The following is a 27117-nucleotide window of genomic DNA, read 5'->3' on the forward strand; positions in this document are numbered from 1 at the left end:
AACTCTAGTCGTAGGCTGCCATCTGTCAAGTAATATACTTTTTTGAAATATCAGAATTCATCAACTGTCACATATACATCTAACATAACTAAATGTCCTCATGCATAGCCCTTCTAATTAAGAATTTGCATATATATGTATGTGTATATATATACACATACATATATATGCCATATGCAAGAAGAGGCATTAAAAATATACAAAGGTACAAAGATTTAACATTGCAAATTGGTTATTAAAGGTTCAAATGAAAAATTGAAGGCTGGCCATTTTTTCTTTCAGAATTATCTATTTTTTAATAAAATATGTTCTTGAAATATTCCTTGGGCTATTAGTAAGTTTGAGTGCTTGCTCTATATAGGTATTACTCCAAGTGGTTTATTCTCATTAACATCACAAGCCTATGAGGTAGGTACCAAAAAATATTTCCACTTAAAAATGTGCAAATTATGAAAAAGACAACTTAATCATATTGCCCAATAATAGATAGCTAGCAAGTTGTAGATCAGGATTCAAACTCAGATAACATGGGTGCAGAACCCTCACTCTTATCCACTAATCTATATATGAAACTCTGATTTAAACAGTGATAATCATATTCCAATGTGAGTATTCATGTTCATATAACAGACACATCAGCTCACAAAATAATGAGAAAAAATTGTCTCTTGACTCTGATTACTTTCTTTGTACATTATTATTAGTATTTCAAAGTTTTGTACATTATTATTAGTATTTCAAAGATGTATATAATTAAATACATAAGATTACTAACTAGAATTTGAAATATTATGATATCCATATATTTCCAAATAGGAATCTCATGTTTATTTTCATTGATAATTAACTGATTCTTACTTAACACCACAAGAAGCTATTTCTATAAAAACTGTGATAATGTGTATGTCATTTTTGAGAAAAATCTTTTAATGAAACAAAATGTTTCATCATTTAAATAACAAATATGTGTGGATGTGCTAGTTCATATAAATCATTCATGTATCTAAGAAAGAATTCTAGATTAAAATCAAGTACTTTAAAAACCCTAGGGTGACATGCCTTGGTTTTAGCAATTAGCTATAATGGCAGCCATCAAGTGAAGATTTCTTAAATCTTAAAGATTTATATACAAATACTTAAAAAAAAAAACTTTGCAATACATATGATGCATGACCCCAAAAGAAATCTATTAAATTTAAACTTAGTTACAAAAATTTTAAATTCCTTATGTACTGTACATGAAACACAATTAAGCAGCTTAGTTTAACTCTATTTTAGCAAGTATTCTTTTCTGGATAACAAGATTTTTTAAAGATACTACCAATTGTGGGATTCTATTAACAATTTACTTAAATGTTTAATTGCATTTTAGTGATACATTCACATTACTAAATTAAACTCTTTTAATTTAAACACATTACTAAATTAACTCTTTGAACTGACTAGATAATACATACTAGATAATACATTCAGAGATGAAAACCTAATATTGTTTGAATGGCTATTCACAGTTTCTTAATATGATGTTTACATTTTAATTTCTCTATTAAAAATTAAGATTTTCTGGTATGCATTCTCTTTTTTTATATCATTCCATTGACAGACTCTTTTGTAAGAAATTGCTTAAAATAAAAAGTGAAACTTGTGTGTACTCAATATTATTATTTAGAAAAAAAGGATAAGAGCTTTATATAATAGAAAATATCAAGACATAAAATTCTGGGATACTATCCTCACTGTCACTTTACATCCCAATCTCATGAATTACGCTTCCATGAACTATGAGTCACATGTTGCTGAATTCTTCTCTAAACTATATAAAGTGGAAGCCACTTTGCTTACACATATACATACACTTAAGAGCTTAAGCTCAGATATAATGATTAAAAGATCACATGATATTCTATACAACATGTATACATACAAGTTTATACAAATAAATTCCAGTTAAGTAACTCCAGAATTTACAGAAGTACAATATTTTCTTTAAAAGGATATTTAAGAAGTCTAAGTCTGAATCTCCTTTTTCATCAAGTTAGCCATCAGTGCCAAATATAGAGAATGTTAAATCATGTACAACAGATGTATGCCACCTCAAAAGAAATTATTTTAATATGCTAGGAAAATCAAATTTTTTAAAAAATTCACATTTAAAGTGCATTAATCTTTAATCAACACTGTTCATTTCAGTCTTTCTTACTTAATGGTTTGTTCTACAAATTTTGAAATTAATTAAAGCATAAGTCAAAACATTAAACTGCATTCTCTTGTGTCTGAAATACTTTTAAGAATCAGATACGATACTGTGAAAAGTCAGATGGTCACTTTTCAAATTATGAAAACACTTTTATGTCAGAAGATAATTATGCTGAAAATCCATGGTTTACAATAATCAACATTTCAAACTCCAAACTTATTTTCTGGCAATAACTGCTGCTCTGGGACCATCATTCAAAACATTCCTACTGAAGTGCATCCAACCACTGAGGGGAATTCACTTGCAGGAAGGGAAGGGTTGGTGGTGACAAGCCATAGATTTCAAAGTTATGATTGAAATAATTCTTAATGAGCATAAAAAATAATGTTTTATCATGAAATTTATGCATATTTTATATTCTATTAAGTAATGTTTAACACAGATGTCCCCCCCAAAAAAGTCAAAGTACAATAAACACCTCCAAGATATACCATACTTATTTCTAAAACTTTTAGTACCTCCTCTCATCTGTCATACTGCCATATATGCCAAACTAAAGAGCAGAAAGCTGAGATAATTTGGTAAAGCATTCATTCATTATACAGAAAAGAAATATGCATTTTGATATTTTAATCATGTAAAGTTTTAATTATATACTACATAGAAAATACTGCTTATTTTCCTGATTGATTCCACAGAACTTACTTCACTGTACAGAGATTTTCTAAAACTTAGAAAAGTAAATTACTAGTTAGGTTTGTCATTTTTCACTCTTCAGGTTTTCAATTAATATAAAAGTATATAAATTTTCCATACATTTTTGTTTATCTTTTTAAAATCAAGATAATTTCAACAAATCAATATATTTTACCTACAAAATATAATGATAAGTACATGAGCTTTATAAATATTTTAATTGTACTTTCCTGTTGAATAGTCCCATACCTGCTATCATGTCATCTACAGCACTCATTTTCAGCAATACTTGTTCAATTAGCCCAACTTCTGTGCTAGTCTGTAAATTTCGAACACTTTTGCGTAGAATGGCCGTAAACATGCTCCATATTTCTGCTTGACATGTTACATCACAGTGCTCCAAAAGCTCTGTCATGCAAGTTATACTCTCAGCATCCTGGATAATAAAGTTCATTTCCAAATCAAATTCACCACCAACAAGCTGAAAGTAAACAGAAAGAAACACTAACTAGTGAATTAACATAGGAGGTAATTTATAACAATGAAGTAAAACAACACCCAAAATTCAACTAGCGAAAAAAAAGCTTCACTAAAAATTTCAAATCTTCTGGTGTATAATTTTGATTCAAAGTTTAAGAACTGTAGATGTGAGAACTAAACCTACCAAACAGAAATCTGATTTTCACAAAGATGGAAAAAACAGTTATTTCAAAATCAGAATAATAAAGCAAACTTCAGCCTGTGATGACTGGGTGGGATTCAGGACAAATTCCTAAAAGAAAGGTGTGGCCTTTAAAAGTGATAATCAATAGAAAACACAGAGCTCACTAAGGAAAAATTTTAAGATGAAGTTTATTTTTTTATTTTTTTTAAGAGAGAGAGAGAGAGAATTTTTTTTAATATTTATTTTTTTAGTTTTCGGCGGACACAACATCTTTGTATGTGGTGCTAAGGATTGAACCCAGGCTGCACGCATACCAGGCGAGCACGCTACTGCTTGAGCCACATCCCCAGCCTGAAGTTTATTTTTTTAAAAGATTAGGCTTCAAAAAGATGTCACAGAAAAAGAAAAAACTTGGTCTAATCACCATATATAGATGAAGAAATATGAAACTGATACTAGCACAAATAACAATAAATGAAAATGATGAAATAAATATTAAAAAATGAATTGAGCACAGAAATATGCAAGGTCTTATAATAGATGTCTTTTAAAAGCCAAAATGTGAAATGAGATAAAGAAAGTTAATTTAACAGAAACATATCTTATTTGTAGCATTATGACAAATGAGTTGAGAGCTATTTCTGTCCCTAACAAATGCTACTTTATGTAGTGATAGACAAATACACAGAGTAAAATAATATAGTGATACTCTTTTACTATGGTGATCAAATTACACATGGATTATTATATTCATTTATAGGCATCATTCTTAAAGAACATTGACAAACTGGATATCCTCCTTTTAATCTAAAGAATGGAAAATTAGTAATAAAATAATAACCTTCTATGAAAACCTAAAATATTTGAATATAATAATTCATTTTTTCATTCAACAAGTGGTTTATTTGTTAACATCTAGAACTTACTGTTTTCAGAGCAATGATATATCAGTGGACAAGAAAAATTGTAAGGACTAACAGTATTAAATTTCACAAAGATGTACATGTATGTATGTACACTCTAAAGTATTACACAAAAATGGACATACAAGTTATAAAAAGCATAAAACAGGACATAAAATATAAGTAACTGAGAAAGAAGAAGCAAAGAAAAACCAAGATTAGAAACAGGCAGGAATTAAAATTAGGATCAAGAATTGAAATTAATTTATATTAGTGAGGTATATACATATATGTAGATAGTAAGATATACACAGAAAAAAATAACAATACCACTATCTCACCTAATATGGCATTTATCACTACTATTAAGTGCTAAGCATCTATTAAAAAGCTATAAATTCTCTTCATCTTACAGATAAGGAATCATAGACAGAGTTACAATACCTTGAAAAGGATCAGAAAACAGGTAGTGGACCCAGGAACCAAATTCAAGAAATTTGTCTTCACATAAGCCCATACAGACAATAAAAATTTCATTTTACAATATATTAAAATTCTTCAAAATTAAACATTTTTCTCAAATTTTGAAATATTATACTCCATATATATTTTTCTCTGTTACAAATCCAAAATTCATCTTTATAAACAACTATTCCATCTGCTAAATATTGACTTTGAACTGACCTAGATACCTTCTCTGATAAAAAGCTAGTTTCACTTCTATATCTGAAACAAATTCAACTACAACTATTTTTGGCTTGTGGATGAAAATAGCTACAACAGTGATTAAGAGATTGGCTCAGAACTCAGACTTACTGGATTCAGATTCTGACTAAAACAGTCACTAGCTAGGAGACCTTAATGAATGAACTATTTCTGTAAGCCTCTGTTAGTCTATCTACAAAATAGGAATGAAAGTTTCTAACAGGACAGTTGTGAGGGTTAAATGTGATAATTGCGTTATAGTACTGAAGCACAATGGCAGACATATAGTTAGCATTCAATTAAGATTTGCTACTGTCTTTAACAGCCCCATCTTCCAGGTAAAAAATGTAGTCATCTAATCTGATACCTCTGAAGTACCAGGAAACTCGGCCAGCTTCAGTCTTGTTTCCTGCAAACATACATCTACTGTGAATCATGTTTCTCTTTCAGATACTACTTGGGTCTAAACCAACTCAAATATCACTTTCATCATGCCTGAAAACAAAAGAATTCCTATTTATTTATTATTATACAACAAAATGACTTGAGTCAACACTATCATGAATCTTTATAAACCACTTATTAGGTACTAAAAGAAGTTCTCAAAAAATAAATCACATGAAGTAATAAAAAGGGTTGAAAATCAATAATGTAATACACTTAAGTAGAACTAAAGAACTAAAGTGAATAGATAATGACGGTTATATATATGAGCCTCTGGAAAAAAAATGTGTAAAAAATGTAAACACACTAAAAGAGGAGATCATTTAAGTATTTTTTAGACTGATCTCTTAATCCAGTTTTAACCTTGTTAGCAGAATGTGGTATAAGAAATTGTCATTATAAAATATAATAGCAGAGATTGTCTCAATAGAAAGAAAAAAATCTGCTTTAAAAGGAATTTAATAATTAATTTTGAAATTCTAACAATCACGTTCTGATGAACACTACATTGCCATCTTTCATAGTCAAAAACAATGCCCCTTTTCTATATATCTTTTAATTACTAAAGAGTGTGGCTATGGTTCTCTAATTTCATGATGAAAAATAGCAGAGATATTTATTGTAGATGTAGAACAGACCTCTTTTCTCTAAAGAGGGTTAGTCTTTCTAGCTTTTATTACAATATTTCACACATTAGTATTAGAGACTAACTGTTGTATGACTATCTTTAAATATTAGACAAATAGTCTCCATTTTAATGAGTAGTTTTATAGTTTTATTAGCAATTAAACTATGTAAGAAAAAGTAGAAACAGTTGACTTATTATTTAAACAATTCTCCATCTGAAAGACCTGTTTAAAAAAAAAAGGCATAATTGTCCTTATAGGAGAAAAGTGAAGATAAGTCAAGTTAAACAACATGAATGAGGTAAATGGCAGATTGAGGATTCCAATTTAGATTAGAAAAGACACTTGTAATGAAGTCAGATGGGTAGACTTAAGGAAGCAAAAGAGATGACATGCTTACAGTAGCAATATGAAGGGCAAAATGAGGAAAGAATGATTTCAGTGGATAAGAAATGAAACATCTGTAGGAAGAAAAACTAATTTGTTCACAGTAGTTTCAGTAAGAAAGTAGACTTTGAATACTGCATTACAGGAGAATTCTCTCTCTCAAACACATACACAAAAACTAAAAAAGAAATGAAAAACAGCCTGAAAGTTAAAGAATGTAAGACAGTAAAGTCAAAAAAGCTAAATATCAATAACAACTCTTCTTAGAAAAGATATGCCAAATCACTATACCATAGCATAAAAGAAAACCCAGAAATCAATTGAGATTTCCATGAATTTTATGTGTCATCTTGACACTCTATTGGCAGAGTTAAGGGTTTCCTTTTCCTCCAAGACTTGTGCTGAAAATTCTAAAAGGCATTACCACTGCAAGAGAAGCAGTCCACAATGACTCAACAATCAGTCTTAAGTTAATTTATACAAAATAAATATAGATTAACTTTAACTTTTATTTACATGAAAGAAATAAAGTTTATTTAATTAAAACTTTGGAATATAATGTGACTGGGAAATACACTGCCAGAAAACACTAATTAATAACTAAGTAACTTGTTGATTTCCTTAAGTATAGAACCAAAGTTACTGAAATCTAAGATTATTTAGTTAGGATAATATAGAATAATTCATCATTCATTAATTAAATGAAACTGAACAATCATTAACCAGTTGGATTTCTTAGCAATTTATTTACTTCAATAAAGTTTAAACTTAATAAATTGCTCATCACACTCCAATTAACTCCCTAGTTTCTGCTTCCTCTATTTCCCCTTTTCTAATTACTGATAAAAGGTTTCTATAATGTCATTTTTCACTTCATGTAAAATTCTTTATATGCATTACTAGGAAGAGAATGTATGCATAGCATATTATTCTCCCTGAACTCTTGGAATTTTTAACTCCCAAATATCAGTTTACAAACCACTTCACCCAAAAGACCTTCCCAGAAAAAGGATCTTTTTCTGAACTCCCATGATAATCCATCTAAATCTCAGCAATCACTACATAATCTTATAGACAAAATATTTGTGCCCCTCAAAATTCATATGTTGAAGCTCTACCAGGAGACTTGGGCTTTGGGAGGTATGATGGAATTAATTTGCTTAGAAGAGGAGGTACAAAAATCAGAAATTTCTCTCTGTGTTGTGTGAGAACACAGTGTAAAGGCAGCTATCTATAAGCCAGGATGAGGGGCTATTTCATAGAATCAAATCTTATAGCACCTAGACTGCAGGACTTCTAAGCCTCCAGAACTATGAGAAATAAATGTCTATGATTTAAGCCACTCAGTCTCTGGTATCTTGTTTTACCAGACTAAGTAAAAACACAAGACAACAGTTGTTCACAGATTTCTTCCTATCACCCACATTACAACAAGCTTCTACAGAACAAGGATTATTTCTTTCTTAATATCCATTTACATATATTACTAGTACATTGCCAAGTATATATAAATTATATATTCAATATTTAACTTACAAGGAGACGATAGCAATATTAGAGGATAGGAAGACAGGAGGGAGAAATGCAGGCTTGAAAGCAGGTTCACGTCCACCAAGTTATTAGCCAGGCTTTACACTGCATTCTTGTTTGTTTGTTTGTTTGTTTGTTTTTGATCAATAGTTAATTACTACAATTGCCATATAAATTTTCTAATGCTCCAGAGGTTAATGAAAAGACAGAAATGTTTTCTCAACCATGGTTTTACTACTCAGTTGCCTTGCTATTTCTTCTATTACTATTTGGAAAACGTGTTAAGGTTTCATGTAAGGTAAAGAGGAAAAAATTCAGGAGATTCATACTCTTGCCTTCGTAGGGCACACTTTTTCTATTTAAGTAAGCTAAGCATAATTTGTAGTTGTTAAACCAGGCTTAAGCATACTTCTACTTTCAGATTCTTACTATTTCCATGTGAAATCAGTTCATAACATATTCCTTCGAAAAAGAAAGCTAGGAGTGACATCACCAAAAGAATGGCAGAGTGGGCTAGTCTAGGGCTATACAGATTCCCCAAAGCAACTAATAAGTTTGCCAAAAATGTCAGGATCAACTTTAACAAATTCTGGAATCTAATAAAAATGTACAACAACCAGAGAAATACTTGATGTATATGTTAATCAAATAGTTGATTAACACAGGAGTTAATGCTTTGTGTGAAATTTTAAATTACCTATCTACCCACCCCATATATCTCAGATTGGAAACAGCCATAAGGATGGCAGCCTATACTACAAACAAGGATTGTAAGTTCCAGAGGTGGCAATGCCAAACTTATTATCAAAGATTTGTGTCTGTGGCTTCACCTGTCTGGCAACTGTCTCAAAGAGAGATGCACAGAATTCCCTTTGTTTGACCCAACTGGGAGCATTCCCAGGGATGGGCCACTTGCTGAAAGCATTTGAAGGCAAAAGTATTAGCTGCAGCCACCTGGGGCAACAGAGAGAGCTTCAAACAAAGACATAATCAAAGTGACTAAAGGAGGTATGTGGGGTTATAAGGATTTTAAAGCTCCTGTTATGGTTTATTTATTATATTACCCACCAACACCAAAAGCTCATGTGTTAATGCAAGAATGCTCAGAGATAAAATTATTAGATTATGGGAGCTATGAGCTAATCAGTGGATTAATCATTTCAATGGATTACTGAGTGCTAACAGTAGGCAGGTGGGGGGTGTATGGCTAAAGGAAGTAAATCACTGGGGACTTGCCTTTGGGATTATATGCTGTCCCTGGCACCTCACTTTCTCTCTCTCCTTCCTGGTTGTCATGGGTTGAGCAACCTTCCTCCAACATGCTCTTCTGCCATGATGTTTGGCCTCTTCTTGGGCCCAGAGCAATGGAGCTAACCAAACAAGGACTAAACCTTTGAAACTGTGAGCCCAAAATAAACTTTTCCTCCTTTAAGTTATTCTTGAAAGGTATCTTGGTCACAGCAACATAAAAAAGCTGATTAACATAGCTTCCATATATACAGGGGAATTAAGACAGCCACATGCATGACCAAGGCAGGATCTACTCAAAAAAAGACCTAATAAGGACCTAAGCTTTCCCTTCTATATAGCCCTTAGGCTTTATGAATTGTAGAACCATCCTCAAAAATTAAGGAATTATTTTTTTTTCTTTTTTTGGTTTCAGAAATTTTACTTAACTGTCAAAGCAAGTGACCACCAAACAGAACACGGACTTTAACAATAACACACAATAGAGAACTTGGACTTTATCATCATAATTTAGAGAAGTCACTAAACAAACAACACAGGGGGAGATAAGGATCTGATATGGAGAATTTCGATACTATAACATTCAAAATGCCCAGATTCCAGGGCTGGGTACGTATAGATCAGCAGTAGACCACTTGCCAAGCATGTGTGAAGCCTGGAATTCTATCTACTACACTGAGGGGGGGGAAAGGGGGGAGTCTAGTTCCCAACAAAATAATATAGGACATGCAAGGAAACAAGAAAGTATGGCCCATCTACCGGGAAAACTTAAACTTACAAGACTCAGAATTAAATCAACTATCTTAAATAGCTTCAAGACTAAAGGAAATCATGAACAAAGTAGAATGATGATGGACTGCAAACAAATTAGACTACAAAGTAACTACTAGTAGATTACTATAATAATCTAACAATAATGTAATAAAAGTGTAAAAAACTGAGGATGGAGAAGAAAATCAGATAATAAAACAGATTATTTAGAGATGATTTAAGTTTGAAAATGGGACATCTATTTCATCTAATTCATCAATTCCACCTGCCTCTATAACTCTTTCCAAACACAGATATCCAGGTTAAGAAAGAAAGAAAGAAAGACAGAGAGAGAGAGAGAGAGAGAAAGAGAGAAAGAGAGAGAGAGAGAGAAAGAGAGAAAGAAAGAAAGAGAGAGAGAGAGAGAGAGAGAGAAAGAAAGAAAGAAAGAAAGAAAGAAAGAAAGAAAGAAAGAAAGAAAGAAAGAAAGAGGGAAGGAAGGAAGGAAGGAAGGAAGGAAGGAAGGAAATTCCAGTGTTTTTCTAAATATTAAATTTTTTAATAGCATTCATAGTCTTCCAAGTTCCAACCTCACTCATCTTCCTAAATTCACCAATTTTATCTATGTCACTGTTATAGTCTAGATATTAGGTGTACCCCAAAAACTCACGTGAGAGACAATTCGAGAACATACACAGGTGAAATGATTGAACTATGAAGCTTTAATCCAATCAGTGAATTAATCCCTATTAGGCAACTGAGTGATGACTGAAAGCAGGTAGGGTGTGGCTGGAGAAAGTGGGGCATGGAATATGCCTTTGGTTATATATTTTGTATCTGGTGAGTGGAGTCTCTCTGCTTTCTGGTCATCCTGTGAGCCATTTTCCTCTATCACAATTTTCCCACCATGATGCTCTATCTCACCTGGAGCCCCAAGGAATGGAGCCAGTTATCTACGGACAGAGACTTATGAAATATGAAATCATGAGCCCCAAATACAATTTTTGTCCTCTAACATTGTTCTTGTCAAATGTTTTAGTCACTGAGCAAAAAAGCTTACTGAAACAGAGATCAACATATAACTCTCACTTTTTCTTGCTTTTCTTCATGCTTTTACCTCCACATTGACAAATACATTTATATGTACACATAAACAATGACCCACATATTTTATACTTTTCTCAAAATAATGATCATTAGAGGTTCAACTAAAATTTTACCTCCTCAGTAAAGCCTTTTGAAAATTTCGTTTAAAAATTAAAAATACCTTCCCCTCAGATACCATAGCACTTTTGTATAATCTATGGTGGTTTAACTATATATGACATTTACTATAACTTACATACAGGGAAAATATAAAATAAAAAGAGATATAAAAGCCCTTTAAATTATAAGCCATTTAAGAATATAGTAAGCTGGACACAGTGGTGCATGCCTGTAATCCCAGCAGCTCAAGAGGCTGAGGCAGGAGGATCACGAGTTCAAAGTCAGGCGCAGCATTTTAGCGAGGTGCTATGCAGGTCAGCAAGACCCTGTCTCTACCTAAAATACAGAAAAGGGATGGGGATGTGGCTCAGTGATTAAGTGCCCCTGAGTAGTTCAATTCCTGGTTCAAAAAATATTTTTTTTAACAAGGAAATAGTGCAATTTCTCATCTCCTTAGACATCTAAATTAAGTGACTTTCATCATGCATTACATTGACAATGTTCCTTTCTAAAGAAATGCATTTCTCTTATCACAAAATTTCAGGGGAAATATCAAGCATGCCAACAAACCAGTATGCTTTCTTTTACTAGACAGTTAAAGTAATGTAAGCCACTGTATTATCCTTTTTGTCTTGTCTGTCAGAAAGTTAAAGTTTAATTTAATAATCAAAATTTAATAATTACATATTTTTATTATCTCATTTTCTTTTATGTTTTCCTGCAAGCGTTTTGCTTCCTTAGTCTACGGTTATCTTGTACTATGAGTGGATGCAAATATTTTTAGAAATGGGTACAATCTAAATTATAAAAGGTACAGTCTAAGTTATTAATTTCTGATAGGTGTTTTTTTTAAATAGGGCCATATATATATGGAATTTTATAAAGAAATACATAAGTGGAAACAAGATAAATGAGAATCACCATTTTGTGAATGCTTGAATGCTGCTATAAATATTATCTATTGAGTAATTTACATATATAGCTCCCTTTAATTATCTAAATCTGTGCAATGAGGGTAATACATGAGGAAATGGGTGTTAATATTAGTTGAATAAGCTATTCAATATTGCAAAGTTAGTCTCAGCATCACAATTTAAATCCATGTGTTTTCCAACATCATAAAGAATAAGTATCAGATGAAGGAAATAAACATCAGGTTACATTTAGAGGCAAACCAATCAGGCTCCCTTCTGGCTTCTCAATCCAGACTGTAAAATCAAGATTTCAAGATATATCAAGCTCTAAATGAAAATAACTGCCAACCAAAATTGCTTTATCCAGCAAAGCCCTCTTTCAAATTCAAGGAGGAAATCAAAACTTACCATGACAAGTATAAGACTTCATGATCACCAAGCCAGAACTAAAAAGAATACTCAAAAAAAAAAAAAAAAGGATTATGGCACACAGAGGAACCCAAAAACAAATCCCAAAGCTTCCAGATACATAAATATCAAAGAAAAGAGTAATCTTCTAAATGAGAATCAAGGCAGAATTAAGTATACCAAAAAATCAAAATGGCAGGAAACAACAAATGCATAGAGATACCAAAATAGAATGTAATGGACTCAACTCCCCAATTACAAGACATAGATTGTCAGAATGGATCAAAAAAACAACATTCAACTATATGCTGTATGCAAGAAACTCATTTCATAGGCAAACACACTCATGAGCTGAAGATAAAAGAAAAAAAATTAGTCCACACAAACAGCCTCAAATCAAGCAGTAGTAGCTATTGTTGTTTCTGACAAAGTCAATTTCAAGCAAAAATTAATCAGAAGAGACAAAGAAGGCAACTATATCTTGATAAAGGGAACAACCCAACAAGAAGATATAATGACAGCAAATATATATATACATACATATATATATATATATATATATATATATATGCTCCAAATATCAGTGTACCGATTTCATTTAAAAAATTACTAATATGAATTGTAATGCATTGTTGTCATATATAACAAATTTTTAAAAATTACTCTTTTACATTAAATCTAAAATACAACCAATACAATAATCCTAGGTGATTTCAACACATACTTATCACCTATAGGCTAGTCATTAAAACATAAAATCAATAAAGAATATTTCCATCCAAAATAATACAATAACTCAAATGAACCTAATAGATATCTACAGAATGTTTTACCACAGACAGCTGAATTTATCTTCTTCCAACTAGCTCATGGAACCTTTTCCAAAATAGACAATATTCTCAGAATGTCTTAGAAAATACAAAAAAAAAATGTATATGATCCCCAAATATCCTATCAGATCATAATAGAATGAAACTATAAGTAAATAGCAATAACAATAATAGAAACCACATGGAAATTGAACAATATTCTTTTAAATGAGGAATGGATCAAAGAAGGAATGAGAGGAGAAATTCTTAGAAACAAATGAGAACAAAGACAAAATGTATCAAAATCTCTGGGACAGAGAAATGATGGGAGAAGAGGGGAGGAGTAGGGGGGATAGGAAGGGCAGCAGAATAGAATAGACATTATGATTGATATATGTACATTCAATGTATGTATTATATGTCAAAATACATTCTGCTGTCATGTATGACTAAAAAAAAAATAAATCGTATGAAAAAAATCTCTGGGACAGTAGGAAAGATGTTCTAAGAGGAAAATTTATAGCATTGAGTGCCTACATCAAAAAAATAGATCTCAAACCAATAATTTTATGCTCCACCTCAAGGCCTTAGAAAACGAAGAATAAACTAATTCCAAAATCAGTAGAAGACCCAAAATGATTAAGATGAGCAAAATTAATGGAACTGGGGGGGGGGGGGGAAATACACAGGATCAATACAAAGAAGAGTTGGTTCTTTGAAAAGATATATAAGGTTGATAAACTGTTAGCCAAGCTAACCAAAACAAAGAGAAAAGACCTAAATCATCAAAATTAGAGATGACAAAAGAGATATCAACAAAAATACTTCTGAAACCCAGGGGATAACTACGAATTATTTTCAAAATTTATACACTAATATATCAGAAAATCTAGAAGTTCCTGACAAATTTCTAGACATATATGTTCTACGCAAATTGAACCAGAAATATATAGAAAACTTAAATAAACCAATATATACTAATGAAATTGAAATAGCAATTAAAAAGAAAAGTCAAGGACCAGATGGATTACCAGCTGAGTTCTAATGGCTCTTTGAAGAAAACAAACAAGCCTTCTTAAATTATTCCATGAAATTGAAAGGTAAGGAACATACCCATTCTATGAAGCCAGTATAACCCTGACACAAAACTAGACAAAGATACATCAATGACATAAAACTATAGACCTATAACATGAACTTAAATGCAAAAATCCTTAAAAATATATAAGCAAACCACATTCAAAAACACATCAAGAAGATAATGCCTCATGATCAAGTGGGTTTCATCTCAGGGACGCAAGGTTGGTTCAACATACAAATCAATAAATATAATTCATCACTTAAACAGAATTAAGAAGAAAAATCACATGATCATATCAAAAGATGCAGAAAGGCCTTTGATAAAATCCAGAACCCATTTATGTTAAAAACACTGGAGAAGCTAGGGATAGAAGGAAGTTACCTCAACTATCTATGACAAACCAAAACTAACACCATACTGAATGGAGAAAAACTGAAAACATTTCCAATAAAATTAGGAAAAAGATAAGATGTCCACTCTCACCACTTCTCTTCAACAAAGTTTTCAAAACACTAACCAGGGTAATCAAACAAGAGAACAAAATTAAAAGGATGTAAATAGGAAAATAAAAAGTCAAAGTACCTCTGTTTGCTGATGATGTGATCCTAAACCTCAAAGACCCAAAAATCTCTACCAGAAAACATCTAGAACTGATAAATGAATTTAGCAAAGTAGCAGGATATAAGACCTATACCTATAAATCAACAGCTTTCCTATATTCAAACACTGACTCTGCTAAGCAGGAAAGTAGAAAAACCATCCCAGGCACAATAACCTGAAAAGAAAAAATAATATTCAGTAATTAATCTAACCAAGTAGGTGAAAAATCTCTACAATAAAAATTACAGAACAATGAAAACAAAAATTGAAGAAGACTTTGGAAGATGAAAAGATATCCCACAATGTTGGATAGATACCAAAATGACCAAACTATCAAAAGCAATATACATATTCAATGTAATTTCCATCAAAGTACCAATGACATTATCCACAGAATTAGAAAAAAACGATCCTTAAATTCATTTGGACATGTAAGAAATACAGAATAGCAAAAGCAATACTGAGCAAGAAGAGTGATTCAGATCACAATATCTAATCTGAAATTATACTACAGACCTATGGTAATAAAAACAGCATAGTATTGGCATCAAATGGGCATGAACACCAATTGAACAGAATAAAGTCACAGAAAAAAACACATACTTACAGCCATATGACAATTAACAAAGGTGCCAAAATGTTTGCTGGAGAAACGGTAGTATTTTAACAAATGGTGCTGGAAAAAACTGAATAGTTATATGTAGAAGAATGAAACTAGATCCCTCTTTCTCACCTTTTTATACAAAAGTCAAATAAATCAAAATGAATTAAAGACTTAGGAATTAGACCAGAAACCTTGCATCTTTTAAAAGAAAATATAGGGTCAACACTATAATCATATTGGTGTTGTCACTGACTTATTTAACAAGACCCCTTAAAACTCAAAAAATGAAAGCAAGAATTAGTTAGTGGGATTCCAGCAAGTCAAAAACCTTTTGCACATCAAAGGAAATAATTATGAATGTGAAGAGAGAGCCTATAAAATGGGGGAAAAAGTCTCTGCTAGCTGCTTAACAGGGGATTAATATTCAAAATATATAAAGAACTCAAAAACAACAAATACCCTAATCAATAAATGGGCAACAGACATTTCTCAAAATAAGAAACACAATGGCCAACAATATGAAAAAAATATTCAACATTCCTTGTAATCAGGGAAACACAAATCAAAACTACACTATGGCCAGTGATCATGGCACATGCCAATAATCCCAAGACTGAGGCAGGAGGATCACAAATTTAAAGCCAGGATCAGCAACTTAGTGAGGCCCTAAGCAACTGAATGAGACCCTGTCTCTAAATAAACTTTAAAAAAAAGAAAAAAGTGGGGCAGTGGGGCCTGGATATGTGGCTCAGTGGTAAAGCATCCTGGGTTCAATCCCCAATACCAAAAAAAAAACAAAAAACTTCACTATGATTTCATCACTCCAGTTTGAAAGGCAATTATCAAAACCACAAATAATAATAAATGCTGGTGAGGATGTCAGGGAAAAGTTTTACTCCTATATTGTTGGGGGGACTTCACACTACCACTATGGAAAGCAATATGGAGATTCCTCAAAAAACTTGGAATGGAACTACCATATGACCCATCTTTCCACTCCTTGGTAATTATCCAAAAGAACTAAAATAAGCATACTATAGCCACACAATCACATCAGTTTATATTATCAGTAATCACAATAGCTGAATTAGGGAATCAACCCAGATGCCTGTCAACAGATGAATGGATTAAAAAATTGTAGTATATATACACAAAGGAATTGTACCCAGCCATGAAAAATGAAATTGTGGCAATTTCTGGTAAGTAAACAGAAATGGAAAACATCATGCTAATTCAAATAAGCCAGTCTCAAAAACTCAAGTGTCGAATGTTTTCTCTCACATGTGGAAGGTACAGAAAAACAAAGGAAGCCAGGCAGGTGGTGCACACCTGTAATCCCAGCAGCTTGGGAGGCTGAGGCAGGAGGAAGCCCAGTTTCAAAGTTAGCCACAGCAACTCAGCAAGACCCTGTCTCTAAATAAAATATTATAAAAAAGTAGCTGGGGATGTGGCTCAGTGGTTAAGCTCCCCTGGGTTCAATCCCTGGTACCAAAAATAAAAAATAAAATAAAGGAGAGGCAGAGGGGAGGATCAGACAGCAAAAAGATATAGGAAAGATCAGTAGAATAGGAAGAAGAGATGGAGAGGGAAGGAGAAGGGATGAGAAAAGGAAAGAAATGCAGAATTAACTTTAAAAAGCCATTCTATATAAATATATAAATATACCACAAAGAATTTCACCATTTTGTATAAGAATCAATCAAAAATAAATAATATATGAGTGAAACGAAGAGCAGTAGAGGAAGGAGAATGCGGGGAGGAAGGAAGGTACGAAAACAGAAGGAAACATGAATTGAAATCAAACTCTATGTATGTGCAAATTTGTCAAGATGAAGCCAACTAGTATGTATAACTATAACGCTCTAATATAAAAAAATAATACCCCAGAAAGACCAAGCCCCAAAACACATATATATACTTCTACTAGTCACATAACCTCCAAGCTCTGTGGTTAACCGTTAGCATACATGATAAATGATTTTTAGATAATTGTTTAATAAAACGCACAAAAAAATTATAATTGAGGCACAGACATAATAAAATTAAAGATCCTGAGAAAGGCAAGCTGAACAGGAAATTACTTGTTTGTTCCCTATTTATTTTATACTAGTCCTCTCTACAAGTAATTCCTATTTCCAATCTTTCTATGGTATAAGAAATAACTATGCCCAAGAGTATAACAAATGCTGCTACAAATACAATCCATAAACCTCTAGAGAAGAGAGATGAAAACAAAGGGAGTGGCTATAACACAATAAGTGCCAACTTCAAAACATATCTTTAAAATATATTTAAAGCAATATGCAGTGTACCAAAGCCACTATACCCATTTTATAACTGTTTTAACAAAAGCTGACTATGACAACAGATAAAACAATGGATTATAACACAGATATATAACTGACTATAAAGCAGATGTAATAAGTACATTTGGCTGCTAGCAGCCAATTCAATAAGTAAAATGGAAAGTCTTAACTGCCAAACAATTATATCTGTTTAAATTCTAATTCATAGTTTAACAGTGAAAATCCTGATAATAAATCCACTTAATAAATAAAAGCAAAATAAAAACTTTACAAGTGAATAAAAACTAAGAGAACCCATTGTTCACAGATTTTTACTTCAAAAAATATAAGCTAGTTCTTCAGATATATAAGTAAGTTTTTCAGGCAGTAGGAAAATGGTGGAAATTTCAATCCACACGAAAAACCAAAGGGCATCAGAATTGGTAAGGAGATTATTGAATACAAAATACTTTTCTCTCATATTTAAATGTTTAAAACATAACTGTCTAAAGCATAAAATAACAACAATGCATTTACTCTCTTCCACTGCAACAGATGATCTTTTCAGAATAAAAAGGGGATAATGTCACTCCTCTAGTCTAAAGTCTTTCAATGGTTTTTCAGTGCTCTTGTAACTAAATCCAACTGTGTAATGAATATTTTCAAATGTACAAATAATAGATAACCAAATATCAGATAAGAAAAACTAATAGTGTCTATATTCTATTTTTACCTGAATGTCAAAATTCAGTTATAACTATACCTGCTCTTTTTGAAAGGATAAATAAAATCTGTACAAATAAATCAGTGGTATTCATATGGTTAGTCAAATAAGTTTATATAGAATTTCTCCAATAGAATATTTTTATAATAAGCATATAACTCTCAATTGTATAGAAAAGGTTTAAATGTAAAATTTAAATGTTTAGTAAAATATTTGAATAGTTACATGTAAACTTTCTAATGTTGATTTTGAGGTTTATTTTCTCATGATTTTTTTTTTGCTGGTCACATGAGTTGAATTAAATAAACTTTCACTATTATATTGCTTAACATGACCACTTAGTTGTATAGAGTAAAATAATGCTTTACTTCAAATAAAAGTAAAAATTAATATTGAGAAGAGTTCAAAGTAGTCACAAGTACTGTTTGTTAGCTTTGGGTTTTTTAATGATTCCTGGGTTTAAATATAGAAGCTCACATATCTCCTGAACATGTGGATCATACTACAAAAGTAAACAAAAATAAATATCTACCTTTTTTAAAGTAATTTTTCTGCACGTATGAGACAAGTACAATAAAAAACTTATCAGTGGAAGGAAATTAAAATAAGTTAAAAGGAATAGGAAGTAATCATTTTTACTTTAAGTTTCATTGTCAAGATTGTTATTTATGTCTTCCAGGATTTTATTTTGCAATTCTGGAGTTCAGGGGGAAAAAAATCCCTATTTGTATGTATAACTGGATTCATTAAACAAAATAAACAGATGTTTAAGTTTATTAATCCAAATCCAATATCCAGGATATTGGTAGCTCAGATAATGGCTAAAACATCTCACTTCTCTGTACCTTTCTTTAGAACTTCCCTTCCCAAGGAAATAACAAAAATTTTATATTATGGATGAAAAATTAAAACAAAAAACTTAAAATCAAATATGATTAACTAAATCTAAGAGTTGCCTTTTAACAGTAAAGAATTCATATATAAAATATAATATATATATATATTCATATATAAAATAATATGTACCATACTCCTCAAACTTCAACTTCTTGAAAAAGTACTAGCACTGTTATGTAAGGCATTGTTTAAAAGGGTGGATGGGGGAAAAAAGAAAAGAAAGAGTTACTGTATCTCCCTAAAAAGAAAATCTTTTCCTTCACTACCCATTTGATCCCATCATAAAAAAAAAAAAAAAAAAACTGATACTTTGGAGTCTTTTTTCTCAATTCCAACCTTCAAGCCCTAATATTTCTACATTACTCAGATATCTCAGATTCAAACCTTCATTTTCCCTAGCTTTCCAACCAGTTTGAAAATCCCTACTTTTTTTGGCTCCTAACAAAATCTTCCTACTTCAAATCATAACTGCAAAATTCATCTTCGTAAGTAAAAAAATTTAGATCATAATATTCAGCTTCTCAATAGCCTTACTATTAAATGGATTATTATTTATTTTCTCATCTCCATTATCTGAATTATTTGAATTTATTACCTGAAATCTGACAATCAGCTTCTCACAGAAGTACAAATCAGAGCCAAAAAGGTAAAAGAGAAAAAAAAAAATCATTCCTTATCAGCATGTAAACACAAAATCTAATCACCTCCCACCCCCAAAATATTTGTTATTCTACTTCCTTCTTCATCTTCTAACACACTTCTCTACTCTTCCTCATTGAATCCTCCTCATTCCCTAGACTTGGGAAATATCAATTGCCCCTGGATCCAATTCTTGGATTTCTTCTCTATCCATTTTCACTCCTAGACCATCCAATTCAATCCCAATGCTTTGATACCAATTATTCAGTACTGACTCTAAAATGTACATCTTCACCTCAGACCATTTGCAGCCTTGTATATCAAAATGAATTCTTGTCATCTCCTCTTAGACGAGTAACAGGCATCTAAAACTTAATAAACTTCTGATTTACTAGTACCACCCCAAATTGGTTCCTCCAGCAAACCTTCCAGTCTCAATCAATGACAATTCCATCCTTATACTCAGTCAGGCCAAAAACATCAGAATCTTCCTTAACTCCTCCCTCATACCTCCACATCCAAATGTCTAGCAAATTAGATTATCTGTACCTTCAGAGTATATCCAAAATCTAATCAGTTTGTTCTACCTATCCAGTTACCACCTGATCTGAAGGAGTATCTCTTGCCTGGGTTACTAAGCAGATCATGTTTCCCCTCTGCTCCAAACACTACTGTGGCTTTTCAACTCAGTTTTAATAAAATTCAAATTCCCATGATACTCTATGTGATCTACCCATCCCACACAGCTCAGAACTACATCATTTATGCCATAATATCTATTGTTTAGACATTCTCAGCTCTTTCCTGCCTCTAGTCTTCAAGCCTGAGGTTCTCTCTGCCAAGTTTCCCTATGGCTCTCTTCAGATGCTACCTTACCAAAGAAGATTTCCCAAAATTACCTTACTTAAAACAGTTCAACACTCCAGTATACCCGCTATCCTTTTTTCCTTTTTCTACTTTTCACACATGTATTCTAAGTGCATATTTATTTCATACTACCTTTCCCTAAAATGTAACCTCCATAAGAACAGAGATTTCTTTACTTTGTACACTGCTATACCCTCCTCATTCCCTAGACTTAGGAAATATCAATTGCCCCTGGATTACTTTAGCACCCGGCACATATTTGCCATTCAAAAAAATTATGCTTGAATAAATAAATTCAGTCATTTATAAAATATTTACAAAATCCAATTCCAACGTGTTTCAGCTGGTAATCAGAAAAAACAGACAAAATGTAAAAACAGTATTTGAAAACATTACACAGCTACATTAAGACAATAAGGAATTGCAAAACCAGGTTCAGAGAGGAAGGAAGGCCAAAGAAGTAAGCCCTGATTGAAAATATTTTTCCCCTTGACAAAAAAATGTCCATTGTAAAACACATGAAAGGGTGAGAACCTAAATACAAATTTTAACATAGGTATTAAAATTGTGAGACAAAAACTAGAATTCACAGAGTTCCAAGTAAAGGATGTTTGCAAACATACCATGCTTTTGGTTGCAACCAAGAAAAACTACACTCCAGAGTAAGGGTGGAAAAGCAAAATAAACCAAACATGCTCTAAGTGAAAGAAGGTAGTCATAAAAGACCACATATTGTATAATCCCATTTAGAATATAGGTAAATCTATATAGATTAGAGACAGCTAAGGGATGAAGGAATAGATCTGGGAGATACAGGGTTTCTATTTAGGGTAATGAAAATGTTCTAGATTTAATTCGGTGATGGTTGTACAACACTATAACTATAATAAGACCAGCAAATTGTATGATTTTAATAATTTGTAATGGTGAATGATACATACGATCAGTCTTGTATCAATTTAAATTAAAAAATAGCCAAGCCCTTACAGAGATTAAACACAACTTCAAATCATCTCTATTCTTGACTGGATTATTGACAAGCTCAGTGTGCTAAGGTCTCAGGCCTAGAGGGACAGCCTGAACCAAAATAAACTTCTCTAGAAGATAATTCTATCTGAAGACTCAGATTACTGCTATAGTTTTCATATGCTTTACTGAGGAGTCAATCAAAATAACCATTCTAAATGATAAGAAGTGGAGGTAATAAAAGCCACAGAAAATAGACTTTCTATCTTGTTAACAAATCTACATCTCTTTCTTTTTTATTTGCATTTGTCTGGTATTTCCACAACCATTTTTGTATTGTTAATCATTCTGAATCATATGCTGTATATTACTATGTATATGTTTTTAATACATGACACAAATATGAATTTTGCCGTATTAATCAAGTTGGAAATACTGTAACAGATGAACTAAGTTCCTTTTCTTGCTCTGTATTGGGTCCAACAGTTTCACAATTAGAACCTTTTATAAATATTTGAAGAACATCAAACTATAGTCCATTTATTGCCTCTAATTCTTTTATTATATTCTTGTTGCATTTGAAAAGGTTTACATTTTTGTTGTAACAATCTCCTTTATTCTAAAATAATACTCCCTCTTCCACTTATCTCCCTCTCCAAAACATTCACCCTAAAGCAATATCATTAACTCCTAGATATTACCTTAACACAATCAGCAAGACCACACCGCTTTCTTTAAGGTTTTTTCCTGACCTTTTACAGTTATATTCTCATCAGAACACACAAAATCATGTCTCAACATTTAATCTTAGTTTTCAGTAAAACATGTTCAATGCTTACCACTTTAAACTATAATTTTCCCAGTTTTTTATGTTGTTGTTGTTTTTAATCTGAGACTTTTCCTAGTAGATTCTTTACAAAGGACTCAAGTGGAATATGTTCTCTAACTTCTTATATTTTCATAACTATTTGTGGACTTTTTACTTGAGTGTCAGTTTGTCAGTTTAACAATATATAAAACTCTTGGCTCTTATCTTTATTACAGTATCTTGCATTGTCTTTGAATATCAATGGTTGTCCAAAACAAAACAAAACAAAATGTTGTCAATCTGAATCTTCTGTTCCTTGGACAAGACTTTGTCTTTTTATCTGGATGTCCAGAGTATTTGTTCTGCTGTAAAATATAGCAGTTAAACTATAATGATTCTCAATTCTTGGTAATTCTGTTTCTTTCAGTACATAAAATGAAACTATCAATTTGTTAACAAATGTTTTCTTATAATTTTTTTGTTGTTGTTTCAGTCCTTCAAATTTTCTTTCTCGGGAACTCTTTTATCCTTATTTTCTTCTTTGTTTATTCTCTGTAGTTTCTCTGGAATCCTTATCTTTCTATTTTAATTTGATTTTCGTCATTCTCCTTTTCATCTGATGATTTCCTCACTGCATTTTCTATGGTGTCTATTCACTTTGCTGTAGCATCTAGTTGAGTGTTATTTTTTTCTTTTAATTCTTTCCAAATTTCTATTACCTACTTTTCACATTCCTGTTCCTAGCCATCTCACTTATGAGCTTTTCTACTTCATATTCAGAGCATTCTTCACAGCTCCTATCATTTTCTTAATGCCTGTTATTTTAACCATAATTTTTCAGTTGGATATTTCCCTCTGATTTATTTCTGATGTCCTTTTTCTATGGGTATTGGATTCAGATCATTATCCTCTTTTATCTTATAATACCTTCATACAGACTTTTTCTGCAATCATTTTCTAATGCAAACATTTAAGAAATATGATTTCTTCTTAACTATTACAAAAGAGGAATGTGGGAATAGAACAGAGTTCCTAACTTTGCTATTTATTTTATTATTGTTACCAAGAACTATTTAAAAAAAAATAAGGGTCTTTCAAGTGCAGCTTCCTCTCTAGTACTTTCTGAATTACATCTTCTTTGGTCACTCACTTAGTAGTAACTGGACCAACTCCCTCTGTTACTTGCAAAGTTTTACCCTGATCTGATCAAATTGTGTTCTAGTTCCATAGTTTCTCCTAATTGTAGGACATAGAGTACCAAAGGCCCAGGGCACCCCTGTACTCTCAGACTTTCAACAATCTGTTTCAACCCAGAAACTACACCTGTAAGCTCCCTTCTAATTGCAACTGCTGTTCTCAGATAGACCTTTTAGCCCCTAATCAGATGACACCACTCTTTCAGAGATTTAAGTATTATGCCACCATTGCTGTCATCCAACCATCTCTCCAAGTTTTACTTTTATATTTTTTAATTTGAAATTACATCAGGAAAAAAGGAAATAATAAATAACAGATTTAACTCACTACTGATACTTTTGGTACATGTGCTTTAATATGCAATTTTTTAAAAGAATCTATAAAGATAAAGCTAAATTTCCTTTTTGACTTTCATACTTCCCCATCTCAATTCTTTCCCCCTCCATTCCTAAAGGTTCATCTATTAAATACTGTGTAGGTATATTTGCATTTTTTGTGCTTTTAAAATATGTAAAATATGCCAGGCCATGTGGTGACATTCATCTGTAATCCTAGCCACTTAGGAGGCTATAACAGGAGGATCCCAATTTCCAGCCCAAGCAAATTAGCAAGGCCCTCATCAACTTAGTGAGACCCTGTCTCAAAACAAAAAAATAAAAAGAGCTGGGGATATAGCTCAGTGATAAAGCATCCTTAAGTTCAATCCCAATGCACACACACAAAATAAAATGAAAGAAGAAGAAGAAAGAAAAAGATTTAAAAAAAAGGTATACATGTGTGTGTGGGTAAAAAATGTATATATACATATATGATGCATGTTACAAGTAAAATGTTTATGAAATAAACTAAACATCTACATACAGACATATGCAAATAAGCCACATAGTGACTGCTTAGTAAACTGTAGACTATATATTATTATTCTTAGCAGGTATTTTTCGCTTAGCCATGTTTAACATTAGCAATTGTATCTACCTTCCTCTCAAACCACAGCCTAAATTATTTTATTCTCCTCTAAACTTCCTCTTCCATACCTATGTAAACTTTTCAAAGGTATTTGGACTTAACAGCATGTTTTATTGCTTTCTTTGTGCTTCGTTACACCCTGTATCCCATTATTTTATCTCAATTCATTGTTCGTCTTGCTAGAGTACATCCATTAGTAACTTGTTCAACAATGATCTAAGTCCCTGTATGCCTGAAATTGCCCTTATTATTATCTTATTCCAAAATATTATTTGTCTGGATAGAACATTCCTACATTCAAAGTTATTTTCCCCTAACTCTTTAACCTGCATTTTCTTTTAGAATCCAATGTTGTTGTGAATTATCTGCTGGTATTTTAAATATATATAAACATATGTAGACAGAAGATGGACACAGACATACCTCAGGAGGCAGGCAGCACAGTTTAGTTTGCCTTTATCATAAATGTGAGTACTGTATAATGGTTAAGAGTCTGAGCTTTTAGAGAGACCTACAGAGTCTCTAAAATTAAAATTCAGACACTGACATTAGATGTATAATCTTGAGCAATTTATTTCAACATAATATCTGCATGCAGCTCCCACAAACATGAAGTGTGGATATTGAGAGTATTTATCTTACAGCATTGATACTGAAACAAATGAATTCAATCCTAACTTTCAATCAAAATAGGAAAAAATATCACAGAAAAATCTATTCTTCCACTTTCATAAATCTTATTTTTTTTAAAAAATTATAATTGAACAAGTGGCTATGTGTTTTAAAACCATGTAAAAAGGAAGAAAATTATGAAAACAATATTTTTGAAATTAGTTGCTATAGAAAGATAAAGCAAATGAAAATGGGAAGTAACACACAGGGTACTTAAACAATATTGGTTATGTTCTAGTTCACAAGTTGGAGTATGGGCTCATGTAGACCATTTTATTATTGAGAATAGGAGCTGAGTGAGGAATAGAAGGTAATTATCAAATGCATAATATCTGAATTTATCTTATCATAGCACAGCTGATCACAAATCTTCTATGTACTGGTAAACATCTGAGTATATGCTACAACATGTTCGGAATGGCAATGCTGAAAATTATAACTGACATTATTTTTAAATCTATTTCCTTTGTATTTTTCATTTTTCTATTATGTAATTTTTAAAAACATCAAAAATTTATTGAGACACTAAGAATCCATATAACATTGAAGAACATGAGTTTCTAACAAATCAATCAGGATGATTATGTGACTTTTTCCCCTCAGTACTGTCAGACAGACTTATAGACATATGTATGACCATATAAAAATGAGTGCCATGGTCAAATAAACTAAGAAACTGATGTGTGTGCATAATTGAAATAAAATTCAATTGGATCTGAACTCAACAGAAAGAATAAGTTGAAAAGATTTAATAAACCAAATGTCTCAATGAGGGCACAAGTCAGGTTACTGGAACTGGTCATGGAAAGATATATTTATATCAGAATAGGATTTGGGCAATTACAGCATTCAAGACTGTGACAACAACCTGGTGATTCCAACACTTAATGTCTGACTATATATGCTAAATGCCAAAGTGGCATGAAATTACAAGTTCTTGGGACAAGAAAGAACTGACAGGCTAGTATGGAGGGACCATTTATTCACCTTTGAGATGAAATTATCCATGATGCTTAAGGGAGACATAGGCTACAAAGGAAAATTGCAAGCCAGATATCAAAATTTCTTGAGGGATATCGTATAGGTTAATGAACAATGGTAATAAGCATGGGAAAGCAGGTATAAAAATCAATTTGAAAGTGAGAAGACATTGTTGAAAAATAATTTAAAAAAATATATTTTTTAATTTAAAGTTAAAAATATATTTTTTAAAAAATATATTTTTTTTAAAAAGTGATTTAAAAAATAAAAGTAGTCTAAAAGCAAAATACCTGGGACTTTCAAGCTTTTTGCTCTTCATGAGCTACAGAGGACTTCAGAGAATG

The 27117-nt window shown here is 31.8% G+C and overlaps 1 protein-coding gene across 4 annotated transcripts in view; it reads right to left on the bottom strand.

The window, feature by feature from the left end:
- Positions 1 to 27117, bottom strand: part of Nbea (neurobeachin) — a 622915-nt gene that overhangs the window by 547882 nt on the left and 47916 nt on the right. For all 4 annotated transcript variants that reach the window (XM_076872612.1, XM_076872611.1, XM_076872614.1 and 1 more), the window contains exon 2: positions 3143 to 3374. In XM_076872612.1, coding sequence (XP_076728727.1) covers positions 3143 to 3374 — 232 coding nt within the window. The remainder of the gene's footprint in view (positions 1 to 3142; positions 3375 to 27117) is intronic.

The sequence above is a fragment of the Callospermophilus lateralis genome, chromosome 12 (assembly GCF_048772815.1).
Source record: "Callospermophilus lateralis isolate mCalLat2 chromosome 12, mCalLat2.hap1, whole genome shotgun sequence".
NCBI classification, from domain to species: Eukaryota; Metazoa; Chordata; class Mammalia; order Rodentia; family Sciuridae; genus Callospermophilus; species Callospermophilus lateralis.